This window comes from Topomyia yanbarensis, chromosome 3 (assembly GCF_030247195.1).
Source record: "Topomyia yanbarensis strain Yona2022 chromosome 3, ASM3024719v1, whole genome shotgun sequence".
Lineage (NCBI taxonomy): Eukaryota > Metazoa > Arthropoda > Insecta > Diptera > Culicidae > Topomyia > Topomyia yanbarensis.
In genome coordinates, this window is record NC_080672.1 from 23418469 (window position 1) to 23446421 (window position 27953).

At 39.1% G+C, this 27953-nt stretch overlaps 5 protein-coding genes across 6 annotated transcripts; 2 read left to right on the plus strand and 3 right to left on the minus strand.

Annotated features, from left to right (window-relative positions):
- Positions 1-2452: 2452 nt before the first annotated feature.
- On the minus strand, positions 2453-4219 carry LOC131692367 (methyltransferase-like protein 17, mitochondrial). Of its 2 annotated transcripts, XM_058979375.1 has the most exons (6): positions 4104-4219; positions 3714-4047; positions 3030-3658; positions 2871-2976; positions 2699-2803; positions 2453-2639 (listed from the first exon to the last, which is right to left on the minus strand). In XM_058979375.1, the coding sequence occupies exons 1-6, from the start codon at positions 4155-4157 to the stop codon at positions 2581-2583; spliced, it is 1287 nt and encodes a 428-aa protein (XP_058835358.1). In that variant the 5' UTR covers positions 4158-4219; the 3' UTR covers positions 2453-2580. The 2 variants fall into 2 exon arrangements, with proteins under 2 accessions (XP_058835358.1, XP_058835357.1); XM_058979374.1 differs by having other exon boundaries at positions 2699-2976.
- A 5091-nt stretch (positions 4220-9310) lies between these two features.
- LOC131691661 (diphthamide biosynthesis protein 3) lies at positions 9311-9958 on the plus strand. Its single transcript, XM_058978224.1, has 2 exons — positions 9311-9431; positions 9524-9958. The coding sequence occupies exon 2, from the start codon at positions 9567-9569 to the stop codon at positions 9822-9824; it is 258 nt and encodes an 85-aa protein (XP_058834207.1). The 5' UTR covers positions 9311-9431; positions 9524-9566; the 3' UTR covers positions 9825-9958.
- Positions 9959-9997: 39 nt separating this feature from the next.
- Positions 9998-13851, minus strand: LOC131691660 (uncharacterized). Its single transcript, XM_058978223.1, has 4 exons — positions 12856-13851; positions 10778-12364; positions 10288-10714; positions 9998-10230 (listed from the first exon to the last, which is right to left on the minus strand). Exons 1-4 carry the CDS (start codon positions 13642-13644, stop codon positions 10184-10186), a joined length of 2850 nt encoding a protein of 949 aa, XP_058834206.1. The 5' UTR covers positions 13645-13851; the 3' UTR covers positions 9998-10183.
- A 6951-nt stretch (positions 13852-20802) lies between these two features.
- On the plus strand, positions 20803-21811 carry LOC131686713 (essential MCU regulator, mitochondrial). The gene is made up of 2 exons (XM_058970639.1): positions 20803-21198; positions 21307-21811. Exon 1 carries the CDS (start codon positions 20918-20920, stop codon positions 21191-21193), a length of 276 nt encoding a protein of 91 aa, XP_058826622.1. The 5' UTR covers positions 20803-20917; the 3' UTR covers positions 21194-21198; positions 21307-21811.
- LOC131686712 (protein flightless-1) lies at positions 21379-26547 on the minus strand. The gene is made up of 6 exons (XM_058970637.1): positions 26209-26547; positions 25506-25855; positions 22644-25448; positions 22434-22584; positions 22089-22367; positions 21379-22029 (listed from the first exon to the last, which is right to left on the minus strand). Exons 1-6 carry the CDS (start codon positions 26269-26271, stop codon positions 21895-21897), a joined length of 3783 nt encoding a protein of 1260 aa, XP_058826620.1. The 5' UTR covers positions 26272-26547; the 3' UTR covers positions 21379-21894.
- Between the last annotated feature and the right edge of the window lie 1406 nt (positions 26548-27953).

Below are 27953 nucleotides of genomic sequence, written 5' to 3' on the forward strand. Positions count from 1 at the left end.
TCGGCAATCGCCGAGTTCCACCAGAAAGTTGGGCGGCGGCTGTACCTTGGTTTACCTTCTCTTGGCACGATTGCATCGCACGCTCTTGCTAATACCGTTATCACTTCATTTGCACTGAATGAAGGTGATTGCACTCACGCCTTAAGGTTTCGACGAAGACTCTATTGTCGAACTTCATTGTTTTCCACCTCATTTCCTTTGATTGGCACATGCGCGCTTCCGACTGTCTATTGCTTCTGATAGTGTACCGGATCGTTCGGTGGTCGCTGTGGATGTAGCCCTTTTTTTGTAAAAATTTATTGTCCAGTCTCTTATTATTACTTATTTAGTTACATTGTAAATAAAATTTATATCCATCTACAGTTTTTTGGTTCGTTGGTGTACTGGTCATGTAACATAACATCTGGGAGAATTCCTTCAGTATCAGCTGGCGTGTCCGTCTGGATTGGTGTTGGAGAACTGGGTAGATCCAATTCTCAGGTTGTAGTTGTATTAGCCGTCGATCAATCGCTACAAAGACGTTCCGTTGGTATACCCAGATAGTTTTGTTTTCGCTACATTGAAGAAGGTGATGCGAATTTACAATTTTAGTCACCGATATGTGGTATCTCCAAAAAAGTCAAATGACGGACAACTAAAACAATGGATGATCTAACGCATAAGCTTGCTTTTATTTTCTAATTTTCCATACAACAACCAAGGACACTCCAAAGTTCAACTTTCCTCCGATTTGAAGGTATCGATTGTCCTCAGCTTCAGAAATCAGCTGCTTTTATTTATTTTGATTGGTAGCAGATCGCCCCATTTACTTCATTTGCACTGAATGAAGGTGATTGCACTCACGCCTTAAGGTTTCGACGAAGACTCTATTGTCGAACTTCATTGTTTTCCACCTCCTTTCCTTTGATTGGCACATGCGCGCTTCCGACTGTCTATTGCTTCCGATAGTGTACCGGATCGTTCGGTGGTCGCTGTGGATGTAGCCCTTTTTTTTGTAAAAATTTATTGTCCAGTCTCTTATTATTACTTATTTAGTTACATTGTAAATAAAATTTATATCCATCTACAGTTTTTTGGTTCGTTGGTGTACTGGTCATGTAACATAACATCTGGGAGAATTCCTTCAGTATCAGCTGGCGTGTCCGTCTGGATTGGTGTTGGAGAACTGGGTAGATCCAATTCTCAGGTTGTAGTTGTATTAGCCGTCGATCAATCGCTACAAAGACGTTCCGTTGGTATACCCAGATAGTTTTGTTTTCGCTACATTGAAGAAGGTGATGCTCGATGTTATCTGTTTGATCAGGACAAATACTGCGGTCGGCGTCGGCTCGTCTATTCATTTTGTAGAGTAGCTCGTTGGTAATTATCTTGCGATGAACAACTGAATACCACGCAGATCGTTGATCCGATTTTAGCAGCTTGGAGTGGATGTGTCTAAATACTTTCTTCCAGTCGCGTAGTGGATTCTCCCTCACTATTTTCGGTTCCTTCAGTTGTTTTAGAAAGCTGCAGTATATTATACTGGAGCTAGGCGTTCTTGCGATTTCATCAGTTAGAAAAGCAGATTCTTTCACCACTGTTCGAATGTGTTCGTATTTCCGGGGTATGGCCAGTAGATTTGGGGGATTGGCGTTGTGTTCTAAGAAACTCCAAAGAAAAGGGAGATCTGAAGCGATTTGTATCATTCGATTTGTCAGCAGAGCCTTGGCTTTGATCGGTGGTAAATGTAGATTTAACCCTCATCTGTCCTCTGTCCTTTAGAAATGATCCAATTCTCGAGATAAACTTTCCACTATGCTTGTTTGGAAGTGGAATTACAGATGCTGTGTACCATAGCTTCGATGTTATGTAACTATTTATCAAAATGACTTTTTGTACGAGATTCAGATTTCGGACGTTGTTCATCCACATACACGTTTGGAACCCTCGTAAAACCGCAGGCCAATCCCTCGCAAACTCTTCAATTCAAACTTCCAATCAATTCGGAACTGCAGAAGGTAACGTCAATAACTGAATGTCAACATTCGCGGTGGTAGGTGCTGGTTGTACCATTGTTTGCAACATCCACGTTCAGCTTTGCAAAAGCCTCGAGTAGACTCCTATCCTGCAGTATCCAGCAATTACAATTTCACGAGTAACATCGTCGACCCGGGTTTCAAAAGCCTCGCTATATCATTTCCACTTTAAGCGTATCATCAATCTACATTCTCGCGGCGCTCAAGCAACTCATCTGTAAATATGTACGCCACTACCATCGTCTTAAGGTATATTTTTCGTCGTAAAGACCTTCTAGTACCAACTCCGAAAGTTTTCCAACTTTAGATTGATTAAACATTTCTCCAGACTGTCGTTTTACGAATTTACATTTTTAGTCACCGATACGTGGTTAAAAAAAATCTTTTTATTTAGGTATCTCCAAAAAAGTCAAATGACGGACAACTAAAACAGTGGATGGTCTAACGCATAAGCTTGCTTTTATTTTCTAATTTTCCATACAACAACCTGGGACACTCCAAAGTTCAACTTTCCTCCGATTCGAAGGTATCGATTTCCTCAGCTTCAGAAATCAGCTGCTTTTATTTATTTTGATTGGTAGCAGATCGCCCCATTTACTAGCCTTTGCACATCGGTATAGGTTTCTAAAAATACACACATTTCAGAAGAATGTTACCAGAACATAAGATCGCCGAATACTCACGTCCCATGTTTAGCAGCCGTGAATATGATCTCTTGCAGTTTCCCCTCATCTGTGCACATTCGGCAAATAGAATGTTTCGATCGAACAAGTGTTGGCCTAACCAACCTTGGAAGCTTACCTTGCCGTGAGGCAATTCCTTTTTTGAATACTACATAGGAATACAAAAACTTACTAGATTCACCCTGATTTCCCAGAGGTAATTGATTGTAGCTTGATTCAAAATTACACGGTGTTCCATCCTCCAGCACCATTCGTGGGCATTGCTGATGATGAGGGCACTAGAAATAAATTGGTTAAGTAGCAAAATACTACCATAAACCAACTTCCTTACCGGAGCAAAAATATGATATTCGCTACCACTGGAGTTGATTTTCTCCAAAAGATATTCCCTCGCTTCTTCAATCAACGAATAGCCTGCATACGATCCTTGCTCTACCAGCACTAGATAACCGTCGCATTTATTCCACAAATTTTCCAACACATCAGTTCGAGTTTTTTTCGATGGCAGTTCAAACAAAGAGAACGCACTCAATACAATGTCGTACTTGCTATGTGAAGCCGGCAGAAACTGCCTATAGAATACACCTCGAACGCTCATTGACTTGTTCATTTCTCCACCGCGAAGAATCAGTTCGGCTAGTTCATTCATAGCAGGAGACGCATCGATGGAAACGTACTCGAAGATATTTTCCTTCCAAATATTGGACGCTGCCCATGTGCCCGTACCGACACCCGAACCAAAATCTATAAAACTACGAGGTTTGAATTCGGAATCGCGTTTTTTGATTTCCTCAAATATTCGCATCAAAACCGCATATTCTGCGGCCGATCGACCCAACAGATATTCGAGGCTTTTGAACTCGTCATAATCAATAGGTTTCCAGGCATATATTTGTTGCTTGGCCCGTTTTTTTGATTGTGCTTCCACCACTTTATTGATATAGGTTAATTGTTCTTCAGCTAAAAATGAAATTCTTTATATTTGAATTTTTCACGAATGTACGTCGTTACTCACCCATCTCTTCTACATGAAATCTTTCCCGAAATTCCGCTCCCACAAACTGCCTACATTCGTTAATTCTTTTTCTAAGCTCATCATGTTCAAGCGGCGGCTTTCGGGATCGCAAAAAGTTGTCCAACTTGGCACCCTCGGTTAGCAATGCCTTAACCGGGTGGTCTTTACAGCTTTTGATGATTGCATTCACAATCGAATCTGGTACGCTGATGCATCCGCTGGTTAGTCTACCTTCGTGATGTCTAGGTTTATATTGACCGGCATCTAAAGCATGCTTTGTCGATTCTTCCAAAGTTACCTCGGGTTTACGTTTGGCTGCAGTGCAAAGAATGCGCTGAAAATTGTAGCGAAGAATTAGTAAGTTTGTGTATGTAATAAAGTGTTTAATACCTTCAAATTGGGAAAAGCAGCATAACTTTTTGAGTAAAAATTACTAGCGAACATATTGACCGACTGCTTATTTCATGTTTGTGTTTTGCTCTTGTGTTTCGCGTGCTTGTTTCATGTGACATGAATGACATGGGGGTTCAAATATGGTTGAACCGATTGAGTCTATTGTAATCACAATCAATCCACACAACTCTGATAACCCTAACCAAAAGCTACGCACGCAACTTTTTCAACCAGAGGGGGAACAACAAGCCCCCTGTCAAGGACGACGTCTCTGTACAGCCAGCATCACTGTCATGAAAGGCAAAACATTGATTTTGAACCGAATTAGAAGCTGTATTTAGTTACAAAATGTCGATTTTCTGAATGATATGATTTAATATCATCCCACAAGATGCAAAACGTCGTGTGGAATGCTTGAATATCGAGCATAGTGCCGAACATAATTGTTTGGGGCTTTATAGCTATAACGCCCCAAAGAGAATAGTGAAAGAGACGAAGAGTGAAAATCAGTCAAACCGGCAACACTCCCTTTATGATGATTTCAACACTAGAATTTTGGCAACCGCTTCTACAGGCAGCACTTTAAATGACTCCTATTATATTTTGAAAACAAACCGTATGTCGATCGATGGATTTGTTTATCAAACGATGTGCATTTCGAAACAAAGAGATGAAATAATTCTAAAGCTTATTTTTACTCATACATATACTCTAGAATGCACCTTACAATCACGATTGAACTAAATTCTGACGAAAATTCAAATTTCTTTTTTGATAGAAGTACAATACTTATCTCCTCCAACTCAGGCATGAGTAATGTTTATTTACATTGCACGATTGGTCTGCTCAATAAGGTATTTTTGGCTTCACACTATTCGTCTCTTTCCCTATTCTCTTTGTAACGCCCCATATATGTCGGTCGCTGTCAAACTCCATATGATGGTATAGGGTTGCCAGGAGGCTGGGAACAACTTGACAGCTCCTATACAAATCGTTGAAACCACTTTTTTTGGGTCTGTGGGTCTAAAATGGTGGATCAATCTTTATTCAAGAGCAATTTCTAAAAAAAAACGTAAACTTGTTCACAGCGAAAATTTTCTTGTTCAGATTTTTTTACTTCCGTTAATTCATTTTTGAAGACTTTTTGGGTTTGGTGTTATTTTATTATAAAAATAATGTATCTTTATTCCGATGCATTATTTTTAAATGATTCATGATTTTTTGGAATCATCAGCATACAAATAAGCGGCGCCTATGCTAGTTAGTGAGCATCTTCATTTAGTTTTAAGATATTAGGTAGTAATATTTGCATTGCAATGTAAACAACACACACAATGATACTGGACTGTTTTTCTGCCTCTCCGATAGAAAATGAGCTGTCATCATTTCTGAATTTTGTGGAAACCTTTGCACCGTAAATGTCGTAAATGCTGTCAGAAATAAACAATCGAAGTCAATCCCACCCTTGTTAAATACGAAGTGAAAAATAATAATCACAAAACTAAATGTATTTAAGATTAACGACAAACTTTCGAGAATTATCATATGCGAAAGATATTTCAAGGGCGACGGGAGAAGAAAAAGTTCACACTAGAAGCGCACTCAAATCAAATCATGCATTTTACATTCGGCACAATTTGTAATCCTTTTATGAAACTCCAAAATGACGAATTAACTTGTTTGTATTTATATTAAATTATTACGCTGTTTTGAAATGATCATCTTGATTACCGCTTCCGAATGTAAATAAAGAAAACAAGTTCGTAAAAGACGTCACGGAATTTTTTTCTCGCATAGAAATTTACAGTATCGCAATTTGTGGACGGCGTTCTATGGTGGCGACATCATTCGAAACACGGTGGTTTCATGCAACTTAGGCTAAACGTCAAGTTGTGGGAGGGTTGTTTTCAACGCATTTTTGCTATTTCATTCACTCTGCATCAACTGACAAACCAAAATGTCGACACAAATCTGCCTAAGGGCCTAAATGACAATGTACCCAAATAGAGAAAAATTAGTTTGAATATTCGACAATGCTTTTAAGGGAGATTTTATTGTATGTACAAAATATTTTACTATACAATGTTGTTCTACACACGACACTATGTTCGCCAGCTGTAAAAGTTATATTACCAGTGAACAACATGGCTTTTGCCCAAAGCGCTCTGTATCCTCCAACCCTGTTCAGTTTACTTCGACCTGTCCGCGGAACCTCGCAAAGCAGCATTTGATCGAGTAGACCATGAAATACTCATGCAGTGACTCGGCGTCTCAGTGTTGCCCGGTCAAACCATTCGGAATTTGATTCGGAATCCTGAATGGAGTCAGTATGGATTCCAAATCAAATGCAACAACCTATTCTGAGTCGGAATCGGTTGTTGCATTTAATTTGGAATCCATAATGACTCCATTCAGAAATCTGAACCGGTTTCGGAATGAGTTTAACTGGGTGGGTGTGGCTTGGTTCAGACTACAGACACTTTATACACAGACTAGCGAAGCGTCAAAAATTGCAGCCAAACGGACTGTCAAAAAGTGCAGCCAAACAAACATGAGGGTTTTGAGAGGGGAAGTACAACAGGAAGCTTATGCAAAGCTTTACAGGAACTTCCGTGATGCCAGTAAACATTCATGGTTGCTAGTTTTACTGTTTTTCTCTCCGCTAGTCTGTTATATAAAGTGTCTGTAGTTCAGACCATATCTGACATTCCGTTGTGTACAGGTCCAAATCGGCTCGACAACTTCGAAATCGTTCACAAACAGATTCGGAGTTCCACAAGGCAGCAACCTCGGTCTGCTACTATTCTCAATTTTTAAAAACGATGTCGCATCACTACTACCATCGGACTGTCGTCTGTTTCATGCAGACGATACGAAAATTTTCAAATATTTTTTTTATTTCGATTATAGAACTTTTAACCTTAAGATCATTCGCCTCTTCGGGTTAGAAAAATTTCTTAAGAAAAATCTCTAACCCTATGTGCGGGGTTGGGATCCGCGCCCAGGTGAGCTGCGTACAAGGTAAACGATTTACTTACTATGCTACACTTCTTTTTCCGGCGTCAGCCCGTCCCTTCATTTTCAAAATAATTAAATGCCTTATCGACTACTTGGAGTTACAAACATTATTGCATCTGTTTGAGGAATGGTGCACAAAAACTTTATGTGCTTCGAAAAAGGCAACATAATATTAATATCCTTCCATTGGAAAACTCTGCCCATCATTTATGATTACCAAATCTGTGGTTGCTCTCTTACATGGACAGATCGCGTTAAGTATTTTGGCGTTACTCTGGATTGTGAAATGACCTTCAGACTCTAGGGGCAGATCACTTGTGATGCATTTTTAAAAATCAGCTAAATTAAATGCATTTCTTTCCATCAAAATATAAATTCGTAATGTATTTTGCGTTGTGTGCAATGTATTTTGAGTTGCGTGTAAGACGTCAAAACTCTACAAAAAAATTAGCCCTACATTCAACAAAACGTCGAACAAAGTGAATCAGCGTAGGACGTTTGTTAAACAAACTTTTCTGCGAGGGAGTGCAAAGTTGATGCAAAAATGGAAATTAAATGCATTTTTCTAATTTGATGCATATTTGTTATACATTTCTAGAGTGATCTGCCCCTAGTTCAGACTCCACTATGACAATATCCTGTCAAAAGCCAACCGTCAATTGGGTTTTATCTTTAAAATTGTTAAGGAGTTTCATGATCCGTTTTGCTTAAAATCATTGCACTGCTCGCTTGTACGCTCATTGCTGTAATCCAATGCGCTAATATGGAGTCCTTACCATGTAAACTGGATCGCCAGAAAGGTGTTCAACGAAAATTCATAAAGTACACTTTGCGGTTTTTCCGTGGCGAAACCCAATTAACTTGCCGCGATACGAGGACCGCTGTCGACTATGCATATTATTATTTCTCAGTGAACGCCCCGGGGATTTTCAATGAAAAACCCCATTAATTTTCTCTGTTCGAGCAAAATTTCAATAGGTCGTTTTGAAAACCCATCCTAGATTTACATCCGCCTGCCTTTGCGTTTACTGGGATGCTTTAAACTCTTTAAACCTAGGATAGGATCCGCCAGCTGGCTTCTTCTTATATTTTACTAATCCCTGTTGAAAACGACATACCCCCACTCGACCAATGTTGCCAAAATATTTGTTTTGTTTCGGTCGTATATGTGTTCTGATTAAAATATTCTATATTATGTACCAATTTCATGGAAAAATCAAAGATTTAGTCTTTATATCCGCATTTAAACGATCATAACGTTTTTTCCATCGGAATACAGCAAAACAAAATAATATATATTCGTTGTTGGACATTACGAAAAATATTTTCACGCCTCTTCATTTTTGTAAGTTGCTTTCTGAGTCAAGCAACCTCTGTCACAAGAATAATTTTCTCTGTTCGGATTTATTTTAAATATTCTAAAACTACTTTTCTGCAAGGTTTAATTTTTGTTTTGGAGGAATGTATAGGTTTTTACATGTGATTGTTTCGGAGAAAACAGCAGTAGAAAATACACTCTCCTATTTACACCGATGATCGATTCAGTTGAAAACTGTACAATTCAACTGTATCGATAATACCAAAGGAAGAACAAGAAGCGACTTCCGGGATAACTTTCTCCCTGTTTGCTCAGTACTTCCAATTTACTCGGTACTGGAACAAAGACAATTTTTACATGATGTTCAAAATATTTTCATACTTACGCTACACAGCCTGTTAATTTCGAAAAGAGGCATTTCCGCATTACTCCGCACACAGAACAGAATCCACGATAACCGCGCTACCGGATCTCTCGGGAATTTCAGTTCTGGATAATATGTTTGATTTCGTCTGCCAAATAATGCCTGCACTTCATAATTACAGACGGATGTTATAGAAAGAAAGCGGTATCTCGAGAAAACAAAAAAATCAACACGGTTAACAATCGTCGTTTTATGTTTGATATCACAATATGACAACACTTCCAAGCAGCCCTTTGGTACTTTTAGTTTCCAAGCCGAAGGTTTGCCTATGTCACTTTCGTCCAATCACGAGCTGGTTCAGAATTGGTTCAAAAACAGAAGACAGAGCTGGCGGATCCTATCCTAGCTTTAAACTCACAACTGTTCCATTACACTAAATTACAAAAAAATGCGTTCGGCTGACCCCTTGGTTGAAATAGAATCAAAACAAAACAAGTTGGTTCACTGTCATAACCTCAAATTAATGCTCAAAATTGTACGGAGCTGTGTGTTGTATCCGTTGTATTTGACTGGCTAGTGCCTATGATCACCAAAATTCTTTAACCGTTTTAATGCTTGATTAGAGGTAATTATTTCTCAATTCAAAAATTAAGTTCTGTTGTGTTAAATAAATTTAACAAAATACCGCTAATTCACTATCAATAAATGGTGGAACAGCGTGTTCGGAGGGAGTAAGTACTAGTCAAAAACAACCTGTACCATGGCAGTATACCACGACGAAGTGGAAATCGAGGATTTCGAATACGACGAAGAGGAAGAGATGTACTACTACCCCTGTCCGTGTGGGGACCGGTTTCAGATTAGCAAGGAGGAGCTAATAGACGGGGAAGAAGTAGCAACCTGTCCCAGCTGTTCTTTGGTTGTGAAAGTTATCTACGATCGAGACACTTTCCAAGCCGAACAGGACCAGACGGAAAAGGCGAAGGGAGATAGGGATAAAGAAGTTACGTGTGAGTAGCGAGCGTGGATAAAAATTTTGTTAGTTTTATAAAATAAGAATTGTTAGCGCTATTCGTGTAAAACAAAAATAGGTCTATTACGTTAGATATTTCCATTCGACATTAAATTATCTCTTGAGAGGAGAAACTAATACATTATGTCTTTATTCTTCGGATAAAAATGGAAAGATCATTTGTTTCTTAGGTATATATTCCCGTTCGAAAATACTATGAACAAAAGAAGTTACAATTAGAAGAGGCCTACAATAATTGGTGCTCAGTCAGATGCACACAAACGATTGAACATGTCCAAATATTAAACACTAAAGAGACACAACTAAAACGTAATAATTTAAGACATAAGTGTTGAGAACTTCAGTCAAAGCTGATCGTTTTCAATTCCACGTGCCGTTCGCCTCGTCTTTCCTAACAATAAAAGAACATTCATAAAAAACCCAAACATTTAAGATAAAAATAACTCACTCTTCTCTTTAGTCGCATTTATCGAAGGGGAAATCGCTTGATCCCGCGCCTCTTCCTGTGCAGAATCTTCTTCAACCGTAGGGATCACCGAAAACCTTAGCGTTTTTCGCCGACTTGACCCCGCACAACTGTGTTGTTCCTCTGACTGTTCCGTAATTGGGAAAACTGAGCTACGTTTTCGTTTTCGGATCTCCTCGTCAAGCTTGTACGGTGTAGTCAAGGAAATGGTTTCAACGTCTTCCACTTCCAGCTCTTCGTTGAAGGTAATTTTCGGTTTGGGGGTATGAACTATTTTGCGCCGTCCGTCTGATTGGCGTGCTTCTGGCGTATCAAGCCCAGAGTCCAGAAATAGCACACTCTTGGCGCGACGCTTTTCGCTGGGGGTTTTCAAAATAGATTTTACTATTTCGTGATGGCGAAGAGTATGCTGAAAATAAGAAAACAATTTTTAATCATTAAAACTACTGTGTACCAATCATGCTTCACTTACATCATTGAAAATAGTCTTTCTTGAGTTCTTAGTACTCTTGATTGACGTTGGCGTACAGCCCGTGCAACTGCTATTTATGTTAATACTATTTCTACTCGGAGTGGTTGCAATGCGGACTGACCGCTTCACCGGCGTCACAACGGTCACTGATTCCTTGAGAACCGACTCCATCATTAATTTCTTTTTTGCCTCTTCGCGAGCTTTCTTTATCAAATCAGCCAAGCCTCCATTGGCTTTGGTTTTCATAGGTTTCTTTTCGCGCTTCCTAATACCAGCTCCGCCTTTCAATTTCTTTACTTTTGGCTGCTCAATAATTTCTTGCCAATTGTTCTGCTTTAGCAATCGCAGTTCCTCGAAACGACGGTCAAGATTTTCCAAATCCAGGGATAGCATCAGCCAAAACCCGTCAAGATCGTCGGTTCGTACTTTCTGATCCGACCAGCTCCGCTCATAGTGACCCACCAACTCCTTAAACTTGGATAATTTCTTGTTGATCAAAATATTCGTATGTCCTTGAGCAGCGATTATCAACCCTCTGCCATTCTCGTCAACTGCTTCGTTCTCGAGATCATTCTTGTAGAGGTCACATAACTCCTGAAGTCGATTCAGTTCTTTGTCGACCAAGTTGTAGTAAAAAGTCACCTTCTCCCGGACATCTGTTGGAGGTTTATCATCCTCACGGAAGCTGATCGGAGAGGAACGTCGTCCTCCACTACTGTTACGACGCTTTGTCTCTTGTTTATTCAACAGAATTGTGGCGAGGTTTCCTTCGGGGAGTGGTTTTCCAGCAGGTTTATCCTCTTCTATAAAACTGAACCGCGGAGTACCCGATTTTCGTTGAGGGCTCATGTTGCCAGCATTTTGAGGAGAATCCAATATTTCAATCGAAACCACAGGCGGTTGGTCATTAGATTCCTCAATAAAGCCTATCGAACTTCGACCCGTTTGTTTTGTTACACAGGAGATCTTTGTTTCAGCAGTGGGAATGTTAATATCCTCTACGAAAACTAGAGAAGATCTTCCTTTCGGCAATTTCCGCCCACTTCCAATTAGCTTCGGTGACTCATTAGCGGTTATCGATTCGTCAATCGTCGGTCGTCGATCCGAAAGCTTATCTTCTTTCAAGTTCACCGTGAAGGAAGCATTTGTCTTTATTTCCTTCTTCACAGCCGATCCATGTTCAGATTCATCGTCGGAAATGGTTATCACTTGTGGAACCCATTCATTTTGTGCTTCGTTCTTAATCTCTACCGGCTTAACGTCTTTAACATCTTCCACAGTGAAGATCATCGACCGCCGTCGGGTTTCGCGCTTGCGAATAGCAATGGCTTCTGTGTCCGCGACAATCTTCTTCGGTGTCGGAGTGTCGACATCGATTGGACTGATGCCCTCGAAAATGTCTTCGTCGTGATCGTACCTCTTTGGTGAAAAGCGATACGTTCTCGGTTGCTGTTTGGATTCAACAGGCTCGAGCAGCTTTTCTAGGCTTTTCTTCTTACGGTTGGTAGAAGTGATCATTGGGCCGTCTTTAGCGAAAAGAAAGTTGAATTTCAACGATTTCTGGTTGGAGCGAGCCACTTGATACGCCTGAAAAATGATAAAAAATTAATGTTCACAGCACAAAATGGTTTTGGTTGAATGTTTGAACTTAATTAGAAATTGTTGAAAAAGGGACCAAATAAAATTTTCAGCCTGGTTATTTAATTTATTTGATCGCTCGGTATGTTGCATCCGAGTTAGAGTAATTTTCTTTAAAGAGTTTCTCGAGGGAAGAATCCCGTTTTAAAAACCATTTTTAAAAGTTTAAGGTTGAACAGAGAATGGGCAAAAATCGAACACGAAAACAGCAGTTTTTTTCCACAACGTATGTTAGATATTCATAAAAATCAATCAGTTTATGTAAACTGTTGTTACAGTACTGCTGATTGATTTTTAAGATCTAACATACGGTGTGGAAAAAACTGTTTTTTTTTTCTTTTTCGATTTTTGCTCATTCTCTGTTCAACCTTAAGCAAACCTAGCCTGGATTTTCTTAACAAAAATGAGTAAGTTAAATAAAATTATCATGCTAGACTCACCGTCAACGCGTTTGCTTGCGGTCCTCCCTTCACCCTCTTATTATTTGAAACAGCTGTCTGCTTGTTTTTGGTAGCAGTCGTACTTGCTGTTGCAGCTTTGCTCCGCGTAGTCGCACCGGTTCTCTTTTGTTCTTTTCTGCCTAGTCCGTCATTTGCAGGAGTTGGTCCCTTACGCCAAGTATCAACTTTCGGCTTGGCTTTCTTTATCGATGCAGGAGTTTTGTGATTCAGAATATTTTTTTTCTGTTCATCTTTGCTAGCAGTGCATAAAATGGGTCCTTTTCGACGAGTATCTACCCTGGGAGTGGCATGCTTCGCTGCTGGAGTCAGTACCTGTCGCTTTTCGGCTAACTGTTTCAGTTCAGCCTCCGATTTTTTGAAAAGATTTAATTCGTACTCTCGATCAATCAGATTATTCTTCGGAACGACCGAAACGAACGGTTTCTTTTTAACCGAATTTAAATGTTTCGCTTTGGCACGCTCCTCTTTGAATTTCATTAATCGCAAAAGGCGTTCCTCATATTTGCAGCGCATTTCATTTTCCTTGTTTTCGTCATTTCGCTGCCCAGAGCGTCTTCGTTTTTTATTCGAGGTTCCCTGATGATGCTTCATAGGACCTCTCAGAAATACTTCATCGTCATCCTCTTCATAATCGGAGGGATTTAGATTCCGATTATTAAAGTGCAGGTCCTGACGAGAGCTCTCACGTTTCGACTTCAACCGTTGGTTGTTATTCTCTTTTAGACGATTGCCGCGGGACGCATTTTTGTAAAACGACTTATACTCCATCGCTCTAAACACCGACAATTAACATGAACTTAATAGCAAAATATCACTATTTTTCAACAACCATTCGAAATCTCAACTAGATGCGTTTTTAATAAATTGAATGACAACTTTAAACAAAATAAAACTTTAAAAAGTGTAACTAGAACGCTTTCAATTTACTTCGCGTTGTTTGCTCGACTCGATTACTGTGATCCAATTCTGTACGTTATTTTCCGAGCACAACAGAAGTTTGAATGAACTCCGACAAAAACGACTATCAGTATTGGCCTATTCGAACAGAAAAGATATGCAGGGGTCGCTGTATGCTTAGTGATGATCTGTGATGATGTTTTACATGAAGACATATGTAAAGTATATTTTTAAATTTTGTTTTCGGTACCTAGAAATGTCAAAAGTAAATGAGCATTCATTATGCTTTTGTGGGATATTCAAATATTCCAATATCGGGTTATAGTATGGATGCTTTCGATGATTTTTTATATTTATACATAAAGTAAATGTGATAATACAAAAGAGATTATATCTACTAGAGGGAGCAAAGCGCTCCTGTTTCCATGTATTTACGGACTGAAACATGGGGTCTCGCTCTATCATATTGTATCCCATTACTTTGACATGTGTGTACCCGGGGCAATATGTGTCAAACTAATGGGCCTAGCATATGTAAGAGCGAGATGATAAATTTTCAGTGTTAACAGCGACATGCGACCTCTAGTAGTTATAATCTCTTTTTATAATACTTATTGTCCTGTTTAGAGACTAGCGATAGAGGTCCAATTTTAATGCGGTTTTTTGTTTTTCCAGAACGGTGCATTTTAACCTAAATAAACCGAATCAAAGGGCGGAAATGTGAAATTTTTAATCTAAGTTTGACAAACTGAAAAAATAAGTTCTGCTTAATAACACTCATAACAATGACACTGCTTTAACAAGTTAGCTTATGCTGCGGAGTTAGTATGATGCAGATTGGTCGCATATCCGAGGCCAAGGATCCGAAGCGGCGCAAAGCCGCTGAGGTTCCGTTGGATGAGGCGTTGATCAACCCATCGCCGGAGTTATGAGCAAACCTGTGATCCTCTCGTTGCCTAGTTTATTCAAACATAGGGGTTATAGCTAGTTAAAAGCCGACTGCGCGGCAGCTTTATTAATGTATGCACTAAAAAAATATTTTTTTCTCATTTAATGACCCAATTATCCGATTAAAACATTCTTATCTATAAAACCAAAATTTTGTGCATAAAGAAGGAATCGTTAAGGTACGAGAAAAAATTAATTACGGTTAATTGAAAAAAATGAAGAAAATTGAACACGGAAAAGTAATTTTTGGAAAAACTACATTTCGAGATAATCGAGATTGAAATTTCAAGTTACCAATGTTCGGAAAGTTGTTGATAAACAAAATACAATTACAAACAAACGCTGTTTTGCGCCGGTGGGGTGTTTTCATTTTTAACCGACACCAGTTGATCGACGTCAACGGTTGAATGAACTGCACGCAACTTGCTCAAGGTTGAAGCAGGTACTCGGTTGTCCATCGATCCCAAACTCTTTCAGTCTGGTGCTGCACTTCTTGCCTATGATCCAGACGGTTTGCCGGCAGATGCTTCATACCGGGCTCAGGAATCAGATTCATGGGTTGTCCTATCAAAAAATGAACAGGGCTTCGGCGCTGTCGGGATCGCTGGACAAGGTACACAACGGTCGCAAGTTAAAACACGACTCAATTTGGCACAACAGGGTTGATAAATGCGTGATTGCCGACGCTCCAAGCTCAACTACCAGATGCTTCTTGACACTTCGCACACGGCAGCCTCCCATATGCCGCCCAGGTGCGGTGCTGACGGGGGTTAAAGACCCAGTAGATCCCTAAATTGGATAGATAGCGACTAGCGTCCTTGCTGTGTCGGCGTAAGTGAAGAAAGGCATGATCACAGACTGCACCAGCTTCTTTCGCGTAGGAAGTGATAGAACAGCTGCAAATCGTCGGAATGTGCTCAGAGTTGGCCGCAAGTGATTCATTAGCAGTCCACGTTTGTTAAGAGGTGATATTACATATACCGCACTTGAAGTAAAAAGATTGATTATTTTGTTTTTCATAGACTGGGGTAAATATCCAAATTTGATTTCTGTTGGTTGCTTAACAGGATTTTGATACCAACGACAAATATACCAAGCATATGTTTGGTGCCGGAGTTAGGAACCAGCGTGTTAATTTGCTTTAGCTATGTCCAGTTCGCTGAATGCTTGCTCCAGGCCGGCCGGTCTTCTTTGGGATGCTTTTCTGTAGATTCGCTGCTTTTCGATGAAGCCCCTTTCGATGAAATCGCTCTTTAATGAATCTGCATTATCACCGATAGCACTAGCTTGTGAACTTCCTTCCGCTTACTCTTATGTGTCTTCGAATTAGCAATGTGACCACAACATTAAAAAAAGCAATCAAATGATAAATTACTATACACTACTCAAAATATTTATCCGGAAAAATATTTAACTTATAACAATTTTGTAGACAAATAAGTTCATACAGCGTAACCAGGGGTTGCCACGGAAGATTGTTTGGAAAAAATAACAGAATATTCAGTGTTGCAGGTTTCATACATTTTCCAACCAAATGTCATATTTGACAGTACCAGTTACCTGAGTTACTAAGGGGTAGTCAAATTTGCGATACAGTTTCGGAGTGCAAGTGTCTAGTCGTGTCGTTGGCCACTCTGTCAGCGGCATTTGCTTACAAACAAAGTCGCGGCGAGAATTTGAGCTGGCGCTGATATTAATATTACCCAGTCAAACTCATCCGGAATTCTGATTGATTTATTGCGGAATTCCAGTTCAAATAAAACAACCGCTTCCGAGTCAGAATTTCTGGTTTGGTTTCCTCAAATGAAAAATCAGTATAAGAAAAATGTTTTTTTTTAAACAACTTTGTTATTGTTTGGGTACAGAATCCGGTACAGATTTTCCTAGAGACAAGTAGAGATAGAAAAAAAATTTCAACTCCCGGTGCAGATTTAATTGTGGCAACACTGCTCGCCATTCTTGAGGTCGCACAATCCACCATTTCATGTGGTGTTTCAAATTAAATTCAAACAAATTACACGCGAATGTGATATATTTTTCCATTGAATGTTCGTTGCCTTTTTGGTGAGGCATAAAGCATTAACTTTCCACGTGATTTTCGCATGAAAAACATGTAGTGTTTTTCTACATATAAAAAATTGATTTTACTGATTCTTCTGTCAATTAAATCTATAGAGGAATTCCACGAAGATCCGTCCGAAAATAATTAAAATCCTGACCGACCATCTTAAATTCTTATGAAACTTTACACGTTTCATCGGCATTGAAGATTAAACAATTTCCACAATCAGTAAAATTATTTTGACTTTATTGAAATTTTTCAAAAGGGCGTAAATATTTCTACGTGCATCAATTTCATCTTTTTTCGTTCGATTACTGTATTTTATACAGCAAAACTATCTGAGAACGAGAGGAAGAATTATTTATGTAGGATGAATATTTATGTACGAAAAAAATATACACTGAAATAAATGTTGAGTCATTTTTCACAAAAATAAAAATTTGTGTTAAGAATTTAAATAATAAAAAAACCATTTTTTCTTATTTTTTATATTTTGCCAATAAAAACCTCAAGGGAAAAGAAACATTTTGAATGTGATTGTATGATGGAGAACTTATCGGTAAAAAAGTTTTTCTAACAATAATTTTATACATGTTTTTAAATTTCGTACTAATTGACATACAAAACTGTAATTTTATTACAGAATATAATTCTTAGTCTCATTTGAAATCAAGATGTATTTAACAAAAATCTTCTAAAATGTTTCGTTTCGTAGTTTGCGAGATATTTGGAATTTTGTTCCAACAAAAACAGTTAATTCGTGTGGTTGTGGCCCTTTTTAAAAGTTATTCGCGTTACCCCATCATCAAATGTCGAAAATCTAATGTTTATCGTTTTAAAGACATAAAGGAAACTTTTTCAGTGTATTTGGATCATGAAGAAGCTTTAAATAAAAAAGTTTTCCTAACAACAACTTTTGACATATTTCTATAATTCATACTATATGCAGTCAAAACTACAATTTTCTTTTTGAATATGATTCTAAACGCTATTTTAAATCAAAATGCTGATAACAAAAAAATTTCTGAAATGTAGTAGTTCTCGAGATATTAAACGAAATTTAAAATATCTTTTGTTTTCTTGCGATCTTTTCAGAAGTTATTCGCGTTTCTCCATCAATAATAATAAGTTTTTCAAAAGGCCCATAACATTTCCTGTAACTTTCTCTTTGACATCAAGGTGATATTGTAAACCACTTGAAAGCTATACGAAAACAACCAAAATACTATCACAGACTAACAGACATAACACTCAAAAAAAGCTTCGCCCGCTTTAACGGTCTTTTTAAATATATTTGTAGTTGGGACTGTGGCCACATTTTAAATTATGGCGCCACTGACATATGAACAAGCAAATGAGGGATAGACCACTAGTGAAAAATTGTTCCCAAGCCTGAGGGGTAACCCACCAGTCAATGAGTGTTTGGGACTGTGAATAAAAGGTGGAGCTAGTGTTCTGGGAAAATTGCCGGATCGATGTTTTTTGAGGGAATTCCCTCATAGTGTTATGTCTGTTAGTCTGTGATACTATTCAACCATAGGTTCTTATGATCAAACTAAATAGTTCGATCATACAATTCGTTGTCTAACGACAAAACGACACATAGGGCTGCGCTGCAGTCAAAATGATCATGTTTGTTAATGGAGCTGTCAAAATACAAGCAAAATAAAATTTTTGTCATAAAAATCGTTAATTTCTCTTTAAAAGTATCATTTGCGAACCAAATTCAATCGGGTTAGAAAAGTGTTTTTGTACCGAATGAAACATTTTAATCGTAATTTAAAGATATTTGAAAAAAGTTATTTATTTCCAAAAAAATAAGACTGGCATTTAAAGAAAATCAACTTTCTTTCCCGTGCCTTCAGATTTCGCTAAGAAATATTACGTTTTTACTGCGTATCTATTGATTTTGTTCGCGAGTTGTATGGTACATGTCAAAATCAAAATCATTTTCTTGGTTCATGTCATGAGAGACAGGCGGCGCATGGCTATTTAAAGTTTTACGTTAGACAGCTAGGGGCAGATCACTCTAGGAATGTATAACAAATTTGCATCAAATTAGAAAAAATGCATTTAATTTCCATTTTTTCATCAACTTTGCACTCCCTCGCACAAAAGTTTGTTTAACAATTGTCCTACGCTGATCCACTTTGTTCGACGTTGTGTTGAATATAGGGCTAGTTTTTTTGTAGGGTTTTGACGTCTTACACGCAACGCAAAATACATTGCAGGCAACTTAAAATACATTTTGAATTTCTATTTTCATGCAAAGAAATGCATTTAATTTCGCTGATTTTTCAAAATGCATCACAAGTGATCTGCCCCTAGTTAGACAGCCTATTGAAGAATCAAAGCAAAACTAAAACGTGTTGTGTCAGGCCTTCAATTACAAAAAGGATGATGGGTTAATTTTTATAGAGGAAGTGAATTTCTAAACGATATTCTGACAGGTAAATACAAATTATTTTGATATGGAATATAAAAGTGATGGTAAGAAATTACTTTTACTTTATTGCACAATTTGGTAAAGTTATAGTTCATGAAGTTTTGAAGTAAACCTACTCTGAATTATAAAAGGTTATGTTATTTTTGTCATATTGCAACCATGAACGTCCTGCATTACGTCGGAGAATACATCCGTCCAATAAAAGAAGGATAAGCGGTTTTCGCAGCTTTTCTGACTTGCAATAATATCCGCCGAAGTAAAATGATCTGAATATATAATTTCGTCGCTTACCGGAGAAGTGCAAGAGCTGCTTTCATTTATGAAACACTGGATAGGGAATTTTGAAAATGGTGGTAAAATTTTCGGATACGCCAAAATAGCTCAGACACGCGTGAACAACACATTTTTTCTTTTCTGAAAAATAACCAATGTCAGCGGTTATTAAAACAAAAAATACTTAAGTAACGTTAGATTTTTGCAGTTATATCTTTGATAGATTTCTATAACTAACGGTAACTAACGGTTTTCCTGCCGTTTTGACGGATATCAAATTTCCTATCATCATTTTTACATACTTGCCATCTGTGAGTCAATCGCGCTTTGATTCGCCAATCACATTGTATGGTTATGTTGAACCAGCGTGTGGTGCTATCTATTGGCGATTTGCGGCAAAGCCAAAATTAGTCATGCGACACCTATGATTCAGCTCATGAACTGGCAAAGTGATACAGTTTGCTTTTTTTCACCCGTAAGTGAGTCGTAGCTTACAACAAAATCTTCATTATCTTCTCGGAAAAAGCTTACCACTGCCAAAATTTGAATGAAACGAGTAAGAAATTTAGTTTTATTTGCAATTATTCTGCAATTACAGCCATTTGCAACTATTTCACTTATACATTTCTTCGAAATGTAATCAGGGTATTATTGTGGTTATAAAAAATCGTTCCATAAATAAAGTTCCAACTCGAAACCGAGACCCAATCAGTACCAATGTCAAACTACTTCATATTTTGAACTACGTAGGAGATTCAGTGAAGACTATCGGAGAGAAGGATCGGCTGTGCATGATACAAAGCTGACACTTTCCTATTAGCCGGATATATTCTTTCTTCGCCTGATCTGGAGAGTTTCATGAATTTACACCATCTCATGAAGGTTTGGCTTAACTTAGGACGAACGGGAAATGCTGTTGCGGCGGCTACGGTGCTCAACAAATTACATTTCGAAACAGCGCGCATATAGCTCTGCGAATAATATTAGAAACCACTATGTTTTACACTCTTTTCGCAAGATGTTTACTCATCATCTTATAAAATGATGGTTTTCCTTCATTTTCATAAACAATTATCAACAAATTGATCGGTAATTTGGTGGTTAAAAGTCATTTTTTACCAATGTTTACATAAAATATATGCACTATGACAGAACAGAATAAAATCAGCAACACTTTCCTTCCAGCGCTATCTGCGAGCGGTTTCAACGTAGAATCGCCAATACGTAAAAGTGCTTTAACCGCCAATACGAACTCCGACAGCTAAATTGATGTTTATTTTTTCTGTGCTACTTCAAACGTCGTCATTAAAACAGTCATCAAGGCTCAAAAATTTTGTGAATTTTCACCATACAGGAAGCTCAGTTCAAATCTTCGCGTATTTTACGCAGAGAAAAGTTAAAATCCTGCGCAAAAAATGGTGCTCTCGAACGTGATTCGTGTCGCCGGCCAATTCAGCCTAACCGGAACTCGCGCAGGATTGCCAGAGATTCGTCAGATGCGACGAAAGTACACTTTCCGGAGCGGAGCCCTGAAGCCCATGCCTGACATCACCCCGTTCGGACTATTCGGTGTCATTATGACCGTCATTCCCGGGCTGCTGATCGGGGCCACCATTAGCAAGAACATGGCCAACTTTCTGGAGGAGAACGATCTGTTTGTTCCATCCGATGACGACGACGATGATGATTAAGCTGAGTATGTTTCACGCGTTCGTTCCTGCTCTCACTATCCGGATCGATATTTTTAGAAAACCGCTGATGATTATTTTCAGCTTAGAGCTTTGATATTTTTTTTTACTTTTAGGGGAATCTTGAAAATAATCAATTTGCGAGGTGAAGTTAATTTTACCATTTTTTCCCAATTGACCTATTTAAAATGTTATGAATCTTCAAACACCTTAATTCGAAAAATGACGCGAATTTTTTCGGAATATTTCGAATAAAAAAGAACACCCCGTAAAAACTTGTGTGGAATAATTGTGCTTGAAAAGTGTTATTTTATTAAATTTGTGGAGTAGAGTTTCTGTTTATACATTTGTAAATACTACTGTTATTAGATTTTACCACTGAAATCAAATAAAACAATCCTGATTAACATTCTGGATCCTCTTTACGATAAATGAAGCAACTAGCAGAAAGAGAATAAATAAATGTAAAATTACAACTTAATCCACTCATTGATGAATGGGGATTGCTACTGCTTGTTCAACAATCGTGCATCAATATGTTCATTACTACAGACCAATGTTAACCAATAGAGAGTGGATTGCTTCCAATTGTTTGATATACCAATAAAAACAATAAGTACAGATCCGCTTAATTTCTTAAAAATCTTTTCATCTTCCGTAGGGGTTGGTGCGTAACCATTAATTCAATTCGATCAGCTTACGCATTATTCTGGGGGACGTTTGTGCGCACTCCAGCCATGGAAGCACTTCGTGAATCGCTTTGATTCTTTGTTCTTCAGAGTCAAAAATAGCTTCCTCGGCCGTTCCGGTTGTTTGATACGCATATGTTGGATGTAAACCTGCGAAAAAAGAATCCAACCTCAATGGTACTGCAGTTAGTTGAATTGGATGTTCGTACCTGTGCAGATTTGTAAGCCAGTTTGATCTCTACTTCGCTGCAACGGGAGCCAAGCCAAAGGAACACCTGTTCACCGTTGTCAAGAATCATAATATCGTCGTCGGCCAGATCGTCCTGGCAGAAATCGGAACACTTTTCAGCTACCGTGAAGTAGCCTTTCTCATTCGAACAGCGGAACAGTCGAGTGTAGTCCATATACTCGGCATCGGTGTCGTAGGGTTTGCGACCACCCAGGGCAACCCAGAAGAAATTTTCTGGCTCTTCACCTTCGTGCAGAATCTGAAACAGTTGAATTTTTAAAATTTATGAAAAATGTCTTATTGTAATAATTTAATTTGTAATCACCTGAAAGCTAACCCAAGGATTGTTGAACATATCCTCGGCAATCTCCTGAATCAGTCGGGCCTCTTCGGCTGTTGTTTTGGATCCGATCCAAACGTACAAGATTCCAGTCTCTGAATCATCGTCCGTTTCGAAAGGCACAAACAGAATATAACTGTAAAAAACAGGCAGTCAATGGCAAATTTCTCCAAGGATAACTTAAACAACTGTTACCAGAAAGCCGAATTTAGCAGGGTAGCATCCGTCTTCACCTGAATCAATCTCGTGCAGAGAGCACTTCCGTTCGAGCGCAGGTGATAGAATTCGACCGGCAGCTTTCCTTCCGGAGTCTTCAACCTCTCCTTTCGTCGTCCATTCTTAATTACAAACTTCCCCTTAAAATGGGACATGAATTTGAGGTTTTCCTGCTGTTGATGGATTCTGACAACTTCCAGTTCCTCTCCGAACATGGATTTAAACTTTTTCTGCAACGTGAACGTGAAGGTTAACCAGCCCATATTGCCAGCTTCGCGACCCTGCCAAAAATACACAACACACTGAATTTCTTCTGCAGGTGGTGCCGACGATTTTTTCAATTTTCCATTCCCTGTGCTATCCACCGTATCACCTTCCTCTTCCTCGTCGTCGTCATCGTCCACCGGGAGACAATATCGGCATAGAAACACATAGCATTCCCCGGTGTAGAAAATACCCAGTTCCTCGTCTGGAAGGCGAACAAACTTTTTGCCCTCCAGAACGAACGATTCCATCACATCCAGGTCATAGTTCCAATCGTCCGCCAGTTGTTGGGCCTCGATCAACGTCATCGACGGTTGTCGGGGCATGAACAAAGCGGCCAGGTCAGCTTTAGTTTCTTGCTTTTTGGCCCACTCCGTTAGATCGGCTCCGGTCCGAGCAACGGATTGAGCAGTGCGAGTAAAGTCAACGGCTATAATTTCCTCCCAGCCAATGAATTTAGATTTAAAGACCTGCGTTTCCGTTCCCTCTTGAACGCGGGTAATCAGTGCATACTCCGGTCGGTCGATCATGTTGAACAGTTCCTGGGACAGTTTGATAGCAGCAGCACGCACCAACCGGGTGGATTTCTTACCGAACCAAACAAACAGATCCAAGTAGCAATCCAGAATGTAAACATTCTTGCTGTTAAGAATCGTATGGTGAAGCGTTTTGCTGGGTAGTTCCACTTGCGGTAGCTCCAGGTAACCCATGCCGAGTTGAATCTGGTACAGTCGGGGAGGAATCGGTTGGAAATCCACGTCGACGTGCGAAGTGGGCTTTTCTCCAGGCCCTTGACCATTCGGGAACTCGAGAGCCTTCCAAAATTCAACACCTTCGCTGCCTTGGTATTCCTGGAAGATTTCCGCCTTGTTTTTGCGTTCGTTTTTGTTGATTTTCTCCGCCGTCAAACGGGCTTTGGATTTCAGGGTGTTTTTGGACTTTGTGCCGTACCACATAAAGAGCTGCAGACCGGTGTCCAGCAGAAAGACATATCCGGGATCCAAAGACTCGTGCGTTACCTCGACCGGTTCCAGATGAATGTTAGCACCAGCATCATGAACCCGGTACAGCCTGACGATGTACACCAAATTTTCGATAGTGTAGAATCCTGTTGACGTTCTACCTCCCTCGATGTACGCAACCTCAGTGTCAAACAGTGCCAAGAACTCGTCGGATTCATCTCCTTGTTCCTCCCGGATTGTTCGACAGCGGGCTCCAAGATAGTTCCTCAAGTTAACTGCATGAATTGCAGCGCAGGCCCGTTTGTCCAGTGTTGCCTTTGTCCCTATCCAGAAGTAAATTTCCCAACTCAACTGCCCAACGTCGTCATGGACCGTTTTCAGCACGATGTAACAATCTCCTTCGTAGAACTTTCCATGGGCTGCCTCCTCGATTCTATTCGGCAAAAAGTTCTCAATTTCCCAAATCGTTAACCCAACAGATTGTCCGTCTTCTTCCTCAAATATTTCCGAATAATCAACCGGCGGCTTCTCCAACGTTTCGTCCCAACGTTTAGGCTTCAAATTCTCCACCTTCTCATCTTCAAACCCAAGGGTGTTCTTCTCCTTGGCAATGTCCTGCATGCCTTTGAGAATCTTGGCCGAATCCTGATCCGCCGAATCATTTCTTGCTCCTCGTCGTAGTCGCAGTTTCCTAGCGATCGGATCCTTGCTGCTGTTCGCCACCTGAACTTGGGCTGGCACATTTGCCCCCGCTAACCGTAGCTGAGTTTGAAGTGAGAAATCAATATTGTAGAAGGCAAGTCCGTCTCCGCGCTGCACTTCCACCGGTTTCGGAGGCATCACTAGATCTGGATTATTCCGCAAATCAAGTTGATCCATATCGGTTAGCAGGTGGATGGCTTCTGGCAGTGTTATCAGCTTATTTGAGCTGAGATTTAATTTTTTCAGGGAACCACACCGGCACAAACCTTCCGGTACCATTTCCAACTGATTATTGGATGCGGAAAACACCTCCAGGGTGCCCAGCTTACCGATGCTCGAAGGGATTCCTTCAAAATTTAATTGGTTATCGTTGACGTACAGACGCCGAAGGTTTTGCAGTTTACACAAAGTAGCAGGAAGTAGCGTCAGTTTATTCCTCGAGAGGTTTAAAGTTTCCAGTTTGGCTAAATTTTCGATCAAAGGCGAGATTTCCTGGATGACATTATCGTTCAAATTTAACCGCTTCAAGTTGTACAGGTTGTACAGAGCATCGGGAATCTTGGACAGTGCGTTTTGAGAAAGATCTAACTCTTGCAGGTTGGAAAGACTATCTAGCGACGCTGGGAAGTTTGTTGTGGTACGTTGTGTGTTGCGCATTTGAAGGCAGACTAAACTCTGTAGCGAAGGGAGCTGGCGAAGCTGAAACAACTCCAACGGGTTATCGTTCAAAATAAGAGTTTGCAGATTCGAAAGGCGTCTGGTTTGTGGTGGCAGCGTCTCCAGCTTATTGTTGGAAAGATCCAGGAACAACAAGTCCGTCAGTTTTATAAAAAGTGATGGTGGAATGCTTTCAATTCTGCAATAGAAATATAAGTAAGATAAATTTCAAGCAATCTACAAAAATATTTCTCACTGATTATTGCTCAGGTTTAGAACCAACAGGCTCTTGGCCTTGTCCAACCCTTCAGGAACCTCTTTCAGCTTATTGTGCGATAGATCCAGTGTCGTCAATTCTTCCAAATCGAACAGTTCATTTGGAATACCCGAACTCTTGATATTATTTCGGCGCATGTTGAGCGTTCGCAAACAGTTCAGATCAGTTAGTTCACCAAATAACTTCTCCAGCTGATTATTCTTCATCGATAGATGCTCCAGCTTCATCAGCTTACCCATCTCCTCGGGAATCTCGTCGATTCCCGTCCGATCCAGCTTGAGCCATTGTACACCGGACATGTGTTTAATGTTCCTGGGGAATTTTCCATCCTGCAAGTAAAAAACCAAAACAAAACCTTGAACTTGACACCGTTGCCTGCAAGTACGAAACTTTCACTCTGCAACCTAAGAAGTTCCATACTCTCAAACGACACAACGAGAAACCAATACTATTTGTCCGCTCCCAAACATTGCTGCTAAGTGTGAACGCATTTCGCAGTGACAGTGCCCGGTTAAAAATAGTATTTTCTCGAGATAAGTATGTCACAATCGTCAATGTATGCATGCGTAACGAAACACCAGAGGAATTCTCCCTATTAAAGCAATTAGTGGTAAATTCTCATTCTATCACATGGTCATGGTATTTTCCTATATCGCATTGCAAATGGACATCATCAACTTACACTGAAATCATTGCAGGTGAAATCGATTCCTCGAACAAACGGTAGAACACCTGTCGAACTCATCCTGATTTTGCTATCTTCTATTTTCTCTGCCTCAGTCGATTTGTTGTTGCTGCTGTTGCACTTTATTTTTTAGTCAAATTATGCTCTTGAAACCAAAATCTCTTACTAAATTCCGTCCACTTCACATACTAGCGGGTGTGGTGAGCTATCACAGAAAGTTTTGCGCTAAATAATTTTATGATTTATCGGAGGAAACTGAAAATTATTATCCACTTGTGGAGAACGAAAGAAATCCCGTTTCTCCATTTAATTTTCTGCAGTTGAATGACACCACTTCGTTTGACGTTTGTAGTGAGTTGTGAACGTGTTCCAATTGATTTCTCTTTTTGTATATAATTACACCGCTTACACCCAGAAAGTGATACCACACGGAGAACTTTATTTAGTCATCGATAACATATTTCTCTATCTGCCGATCATTATCATTATCAAATTTTCTTCTGCTGGAAATTTTATACCTTTTTAACAAATATGTATGTGCATGTGATCGGACAAGTCCGGAAGAGTTCTTATGTTTTTTGGATAGTTGGAATCTTGCATTGTAATTCTGGTTCAGAAACGTTGCCGGATCTCGGCGTTTAATATAACTTTTTTCATTCATTTTTTAATTTTAGGCTTAAGTTGTACAAATGGTTGTGTTCAACTACGTTTGTAATAATATTGCCTTATTTAATACAGTCATCATCACTAGAAAGCGATATTGCTGGATATATAATGAAAATTATTTAAAAAAAAACCCTTAAAATATCACCATTTTGCATCCATGCAAAAATTCTTTAACATTTTTTGACATACTTCTAAGTAGGCTTCAAGGTATGTAAAAAAATATAATGAAACTAAAAATCGAGAAAAAAAATATTTTGGTTATTGGCTAGGAATTTGTTCTAGTTACTCCTCTGTGCGGGGTTTATAAATTGTAGTTTCAGTCGGATAGCCAGTTGTGTACAAATAAAACATTTGAAGGCAAAAACATCATGATGATAGAGCCCCGAATAGAAATGTACAGTAACAAAACCATGATTTTCACTGTGACAGTACAATAATTTTACAATAATTTACAGTAAGTTTTAGTGTTATGCTACAATACAAAAACAATAAACTTTATCGTTTTTACAGTAAATTTCAATGTAAAATAGACTTTTACAGTGAAAAAGGAGGGTGGTTATGTATCTTAACATTAAAAAAATCAATTTTTCTCCACAAATTTTTTTCTCGAAAACAGTAAAATTTAATGTGAATGCACTGTATCAGTTTTTTGCTGAACAGTGAAATTTATTGTTATATGAAATTTTATTGTAAATCTACTGTGAGAACTTGGCATCGAACAATGTTGAAACAGTAATAATTACAATATTTATTGTTTTATTATTGTTTGTAGGGTAAATTCTATTGTAAAATTCTATTCGGGGCACCCTCTCAGATTTTAATGAAACTTTCTGCACATGAGAACTTTGTCACAAAAGGCCACTTTGCATACTTTGTTTTTCTAAAAATGATTTAGACTGTCTTTTTTTTATCTAAAGATTTATTTGAAACGGCTCAATGCGTTAGCACAACTGAGCCGTGGGTCTTTTAATTTTTTACAATAAGTAAAAAAAATGAAATGCTAAGAATGTCGGTCTTCCAGATTTTGTTGACGCTGTTTGCCGCTGCGTGTTGAGATCTATTTCCTTGGCGGTGAA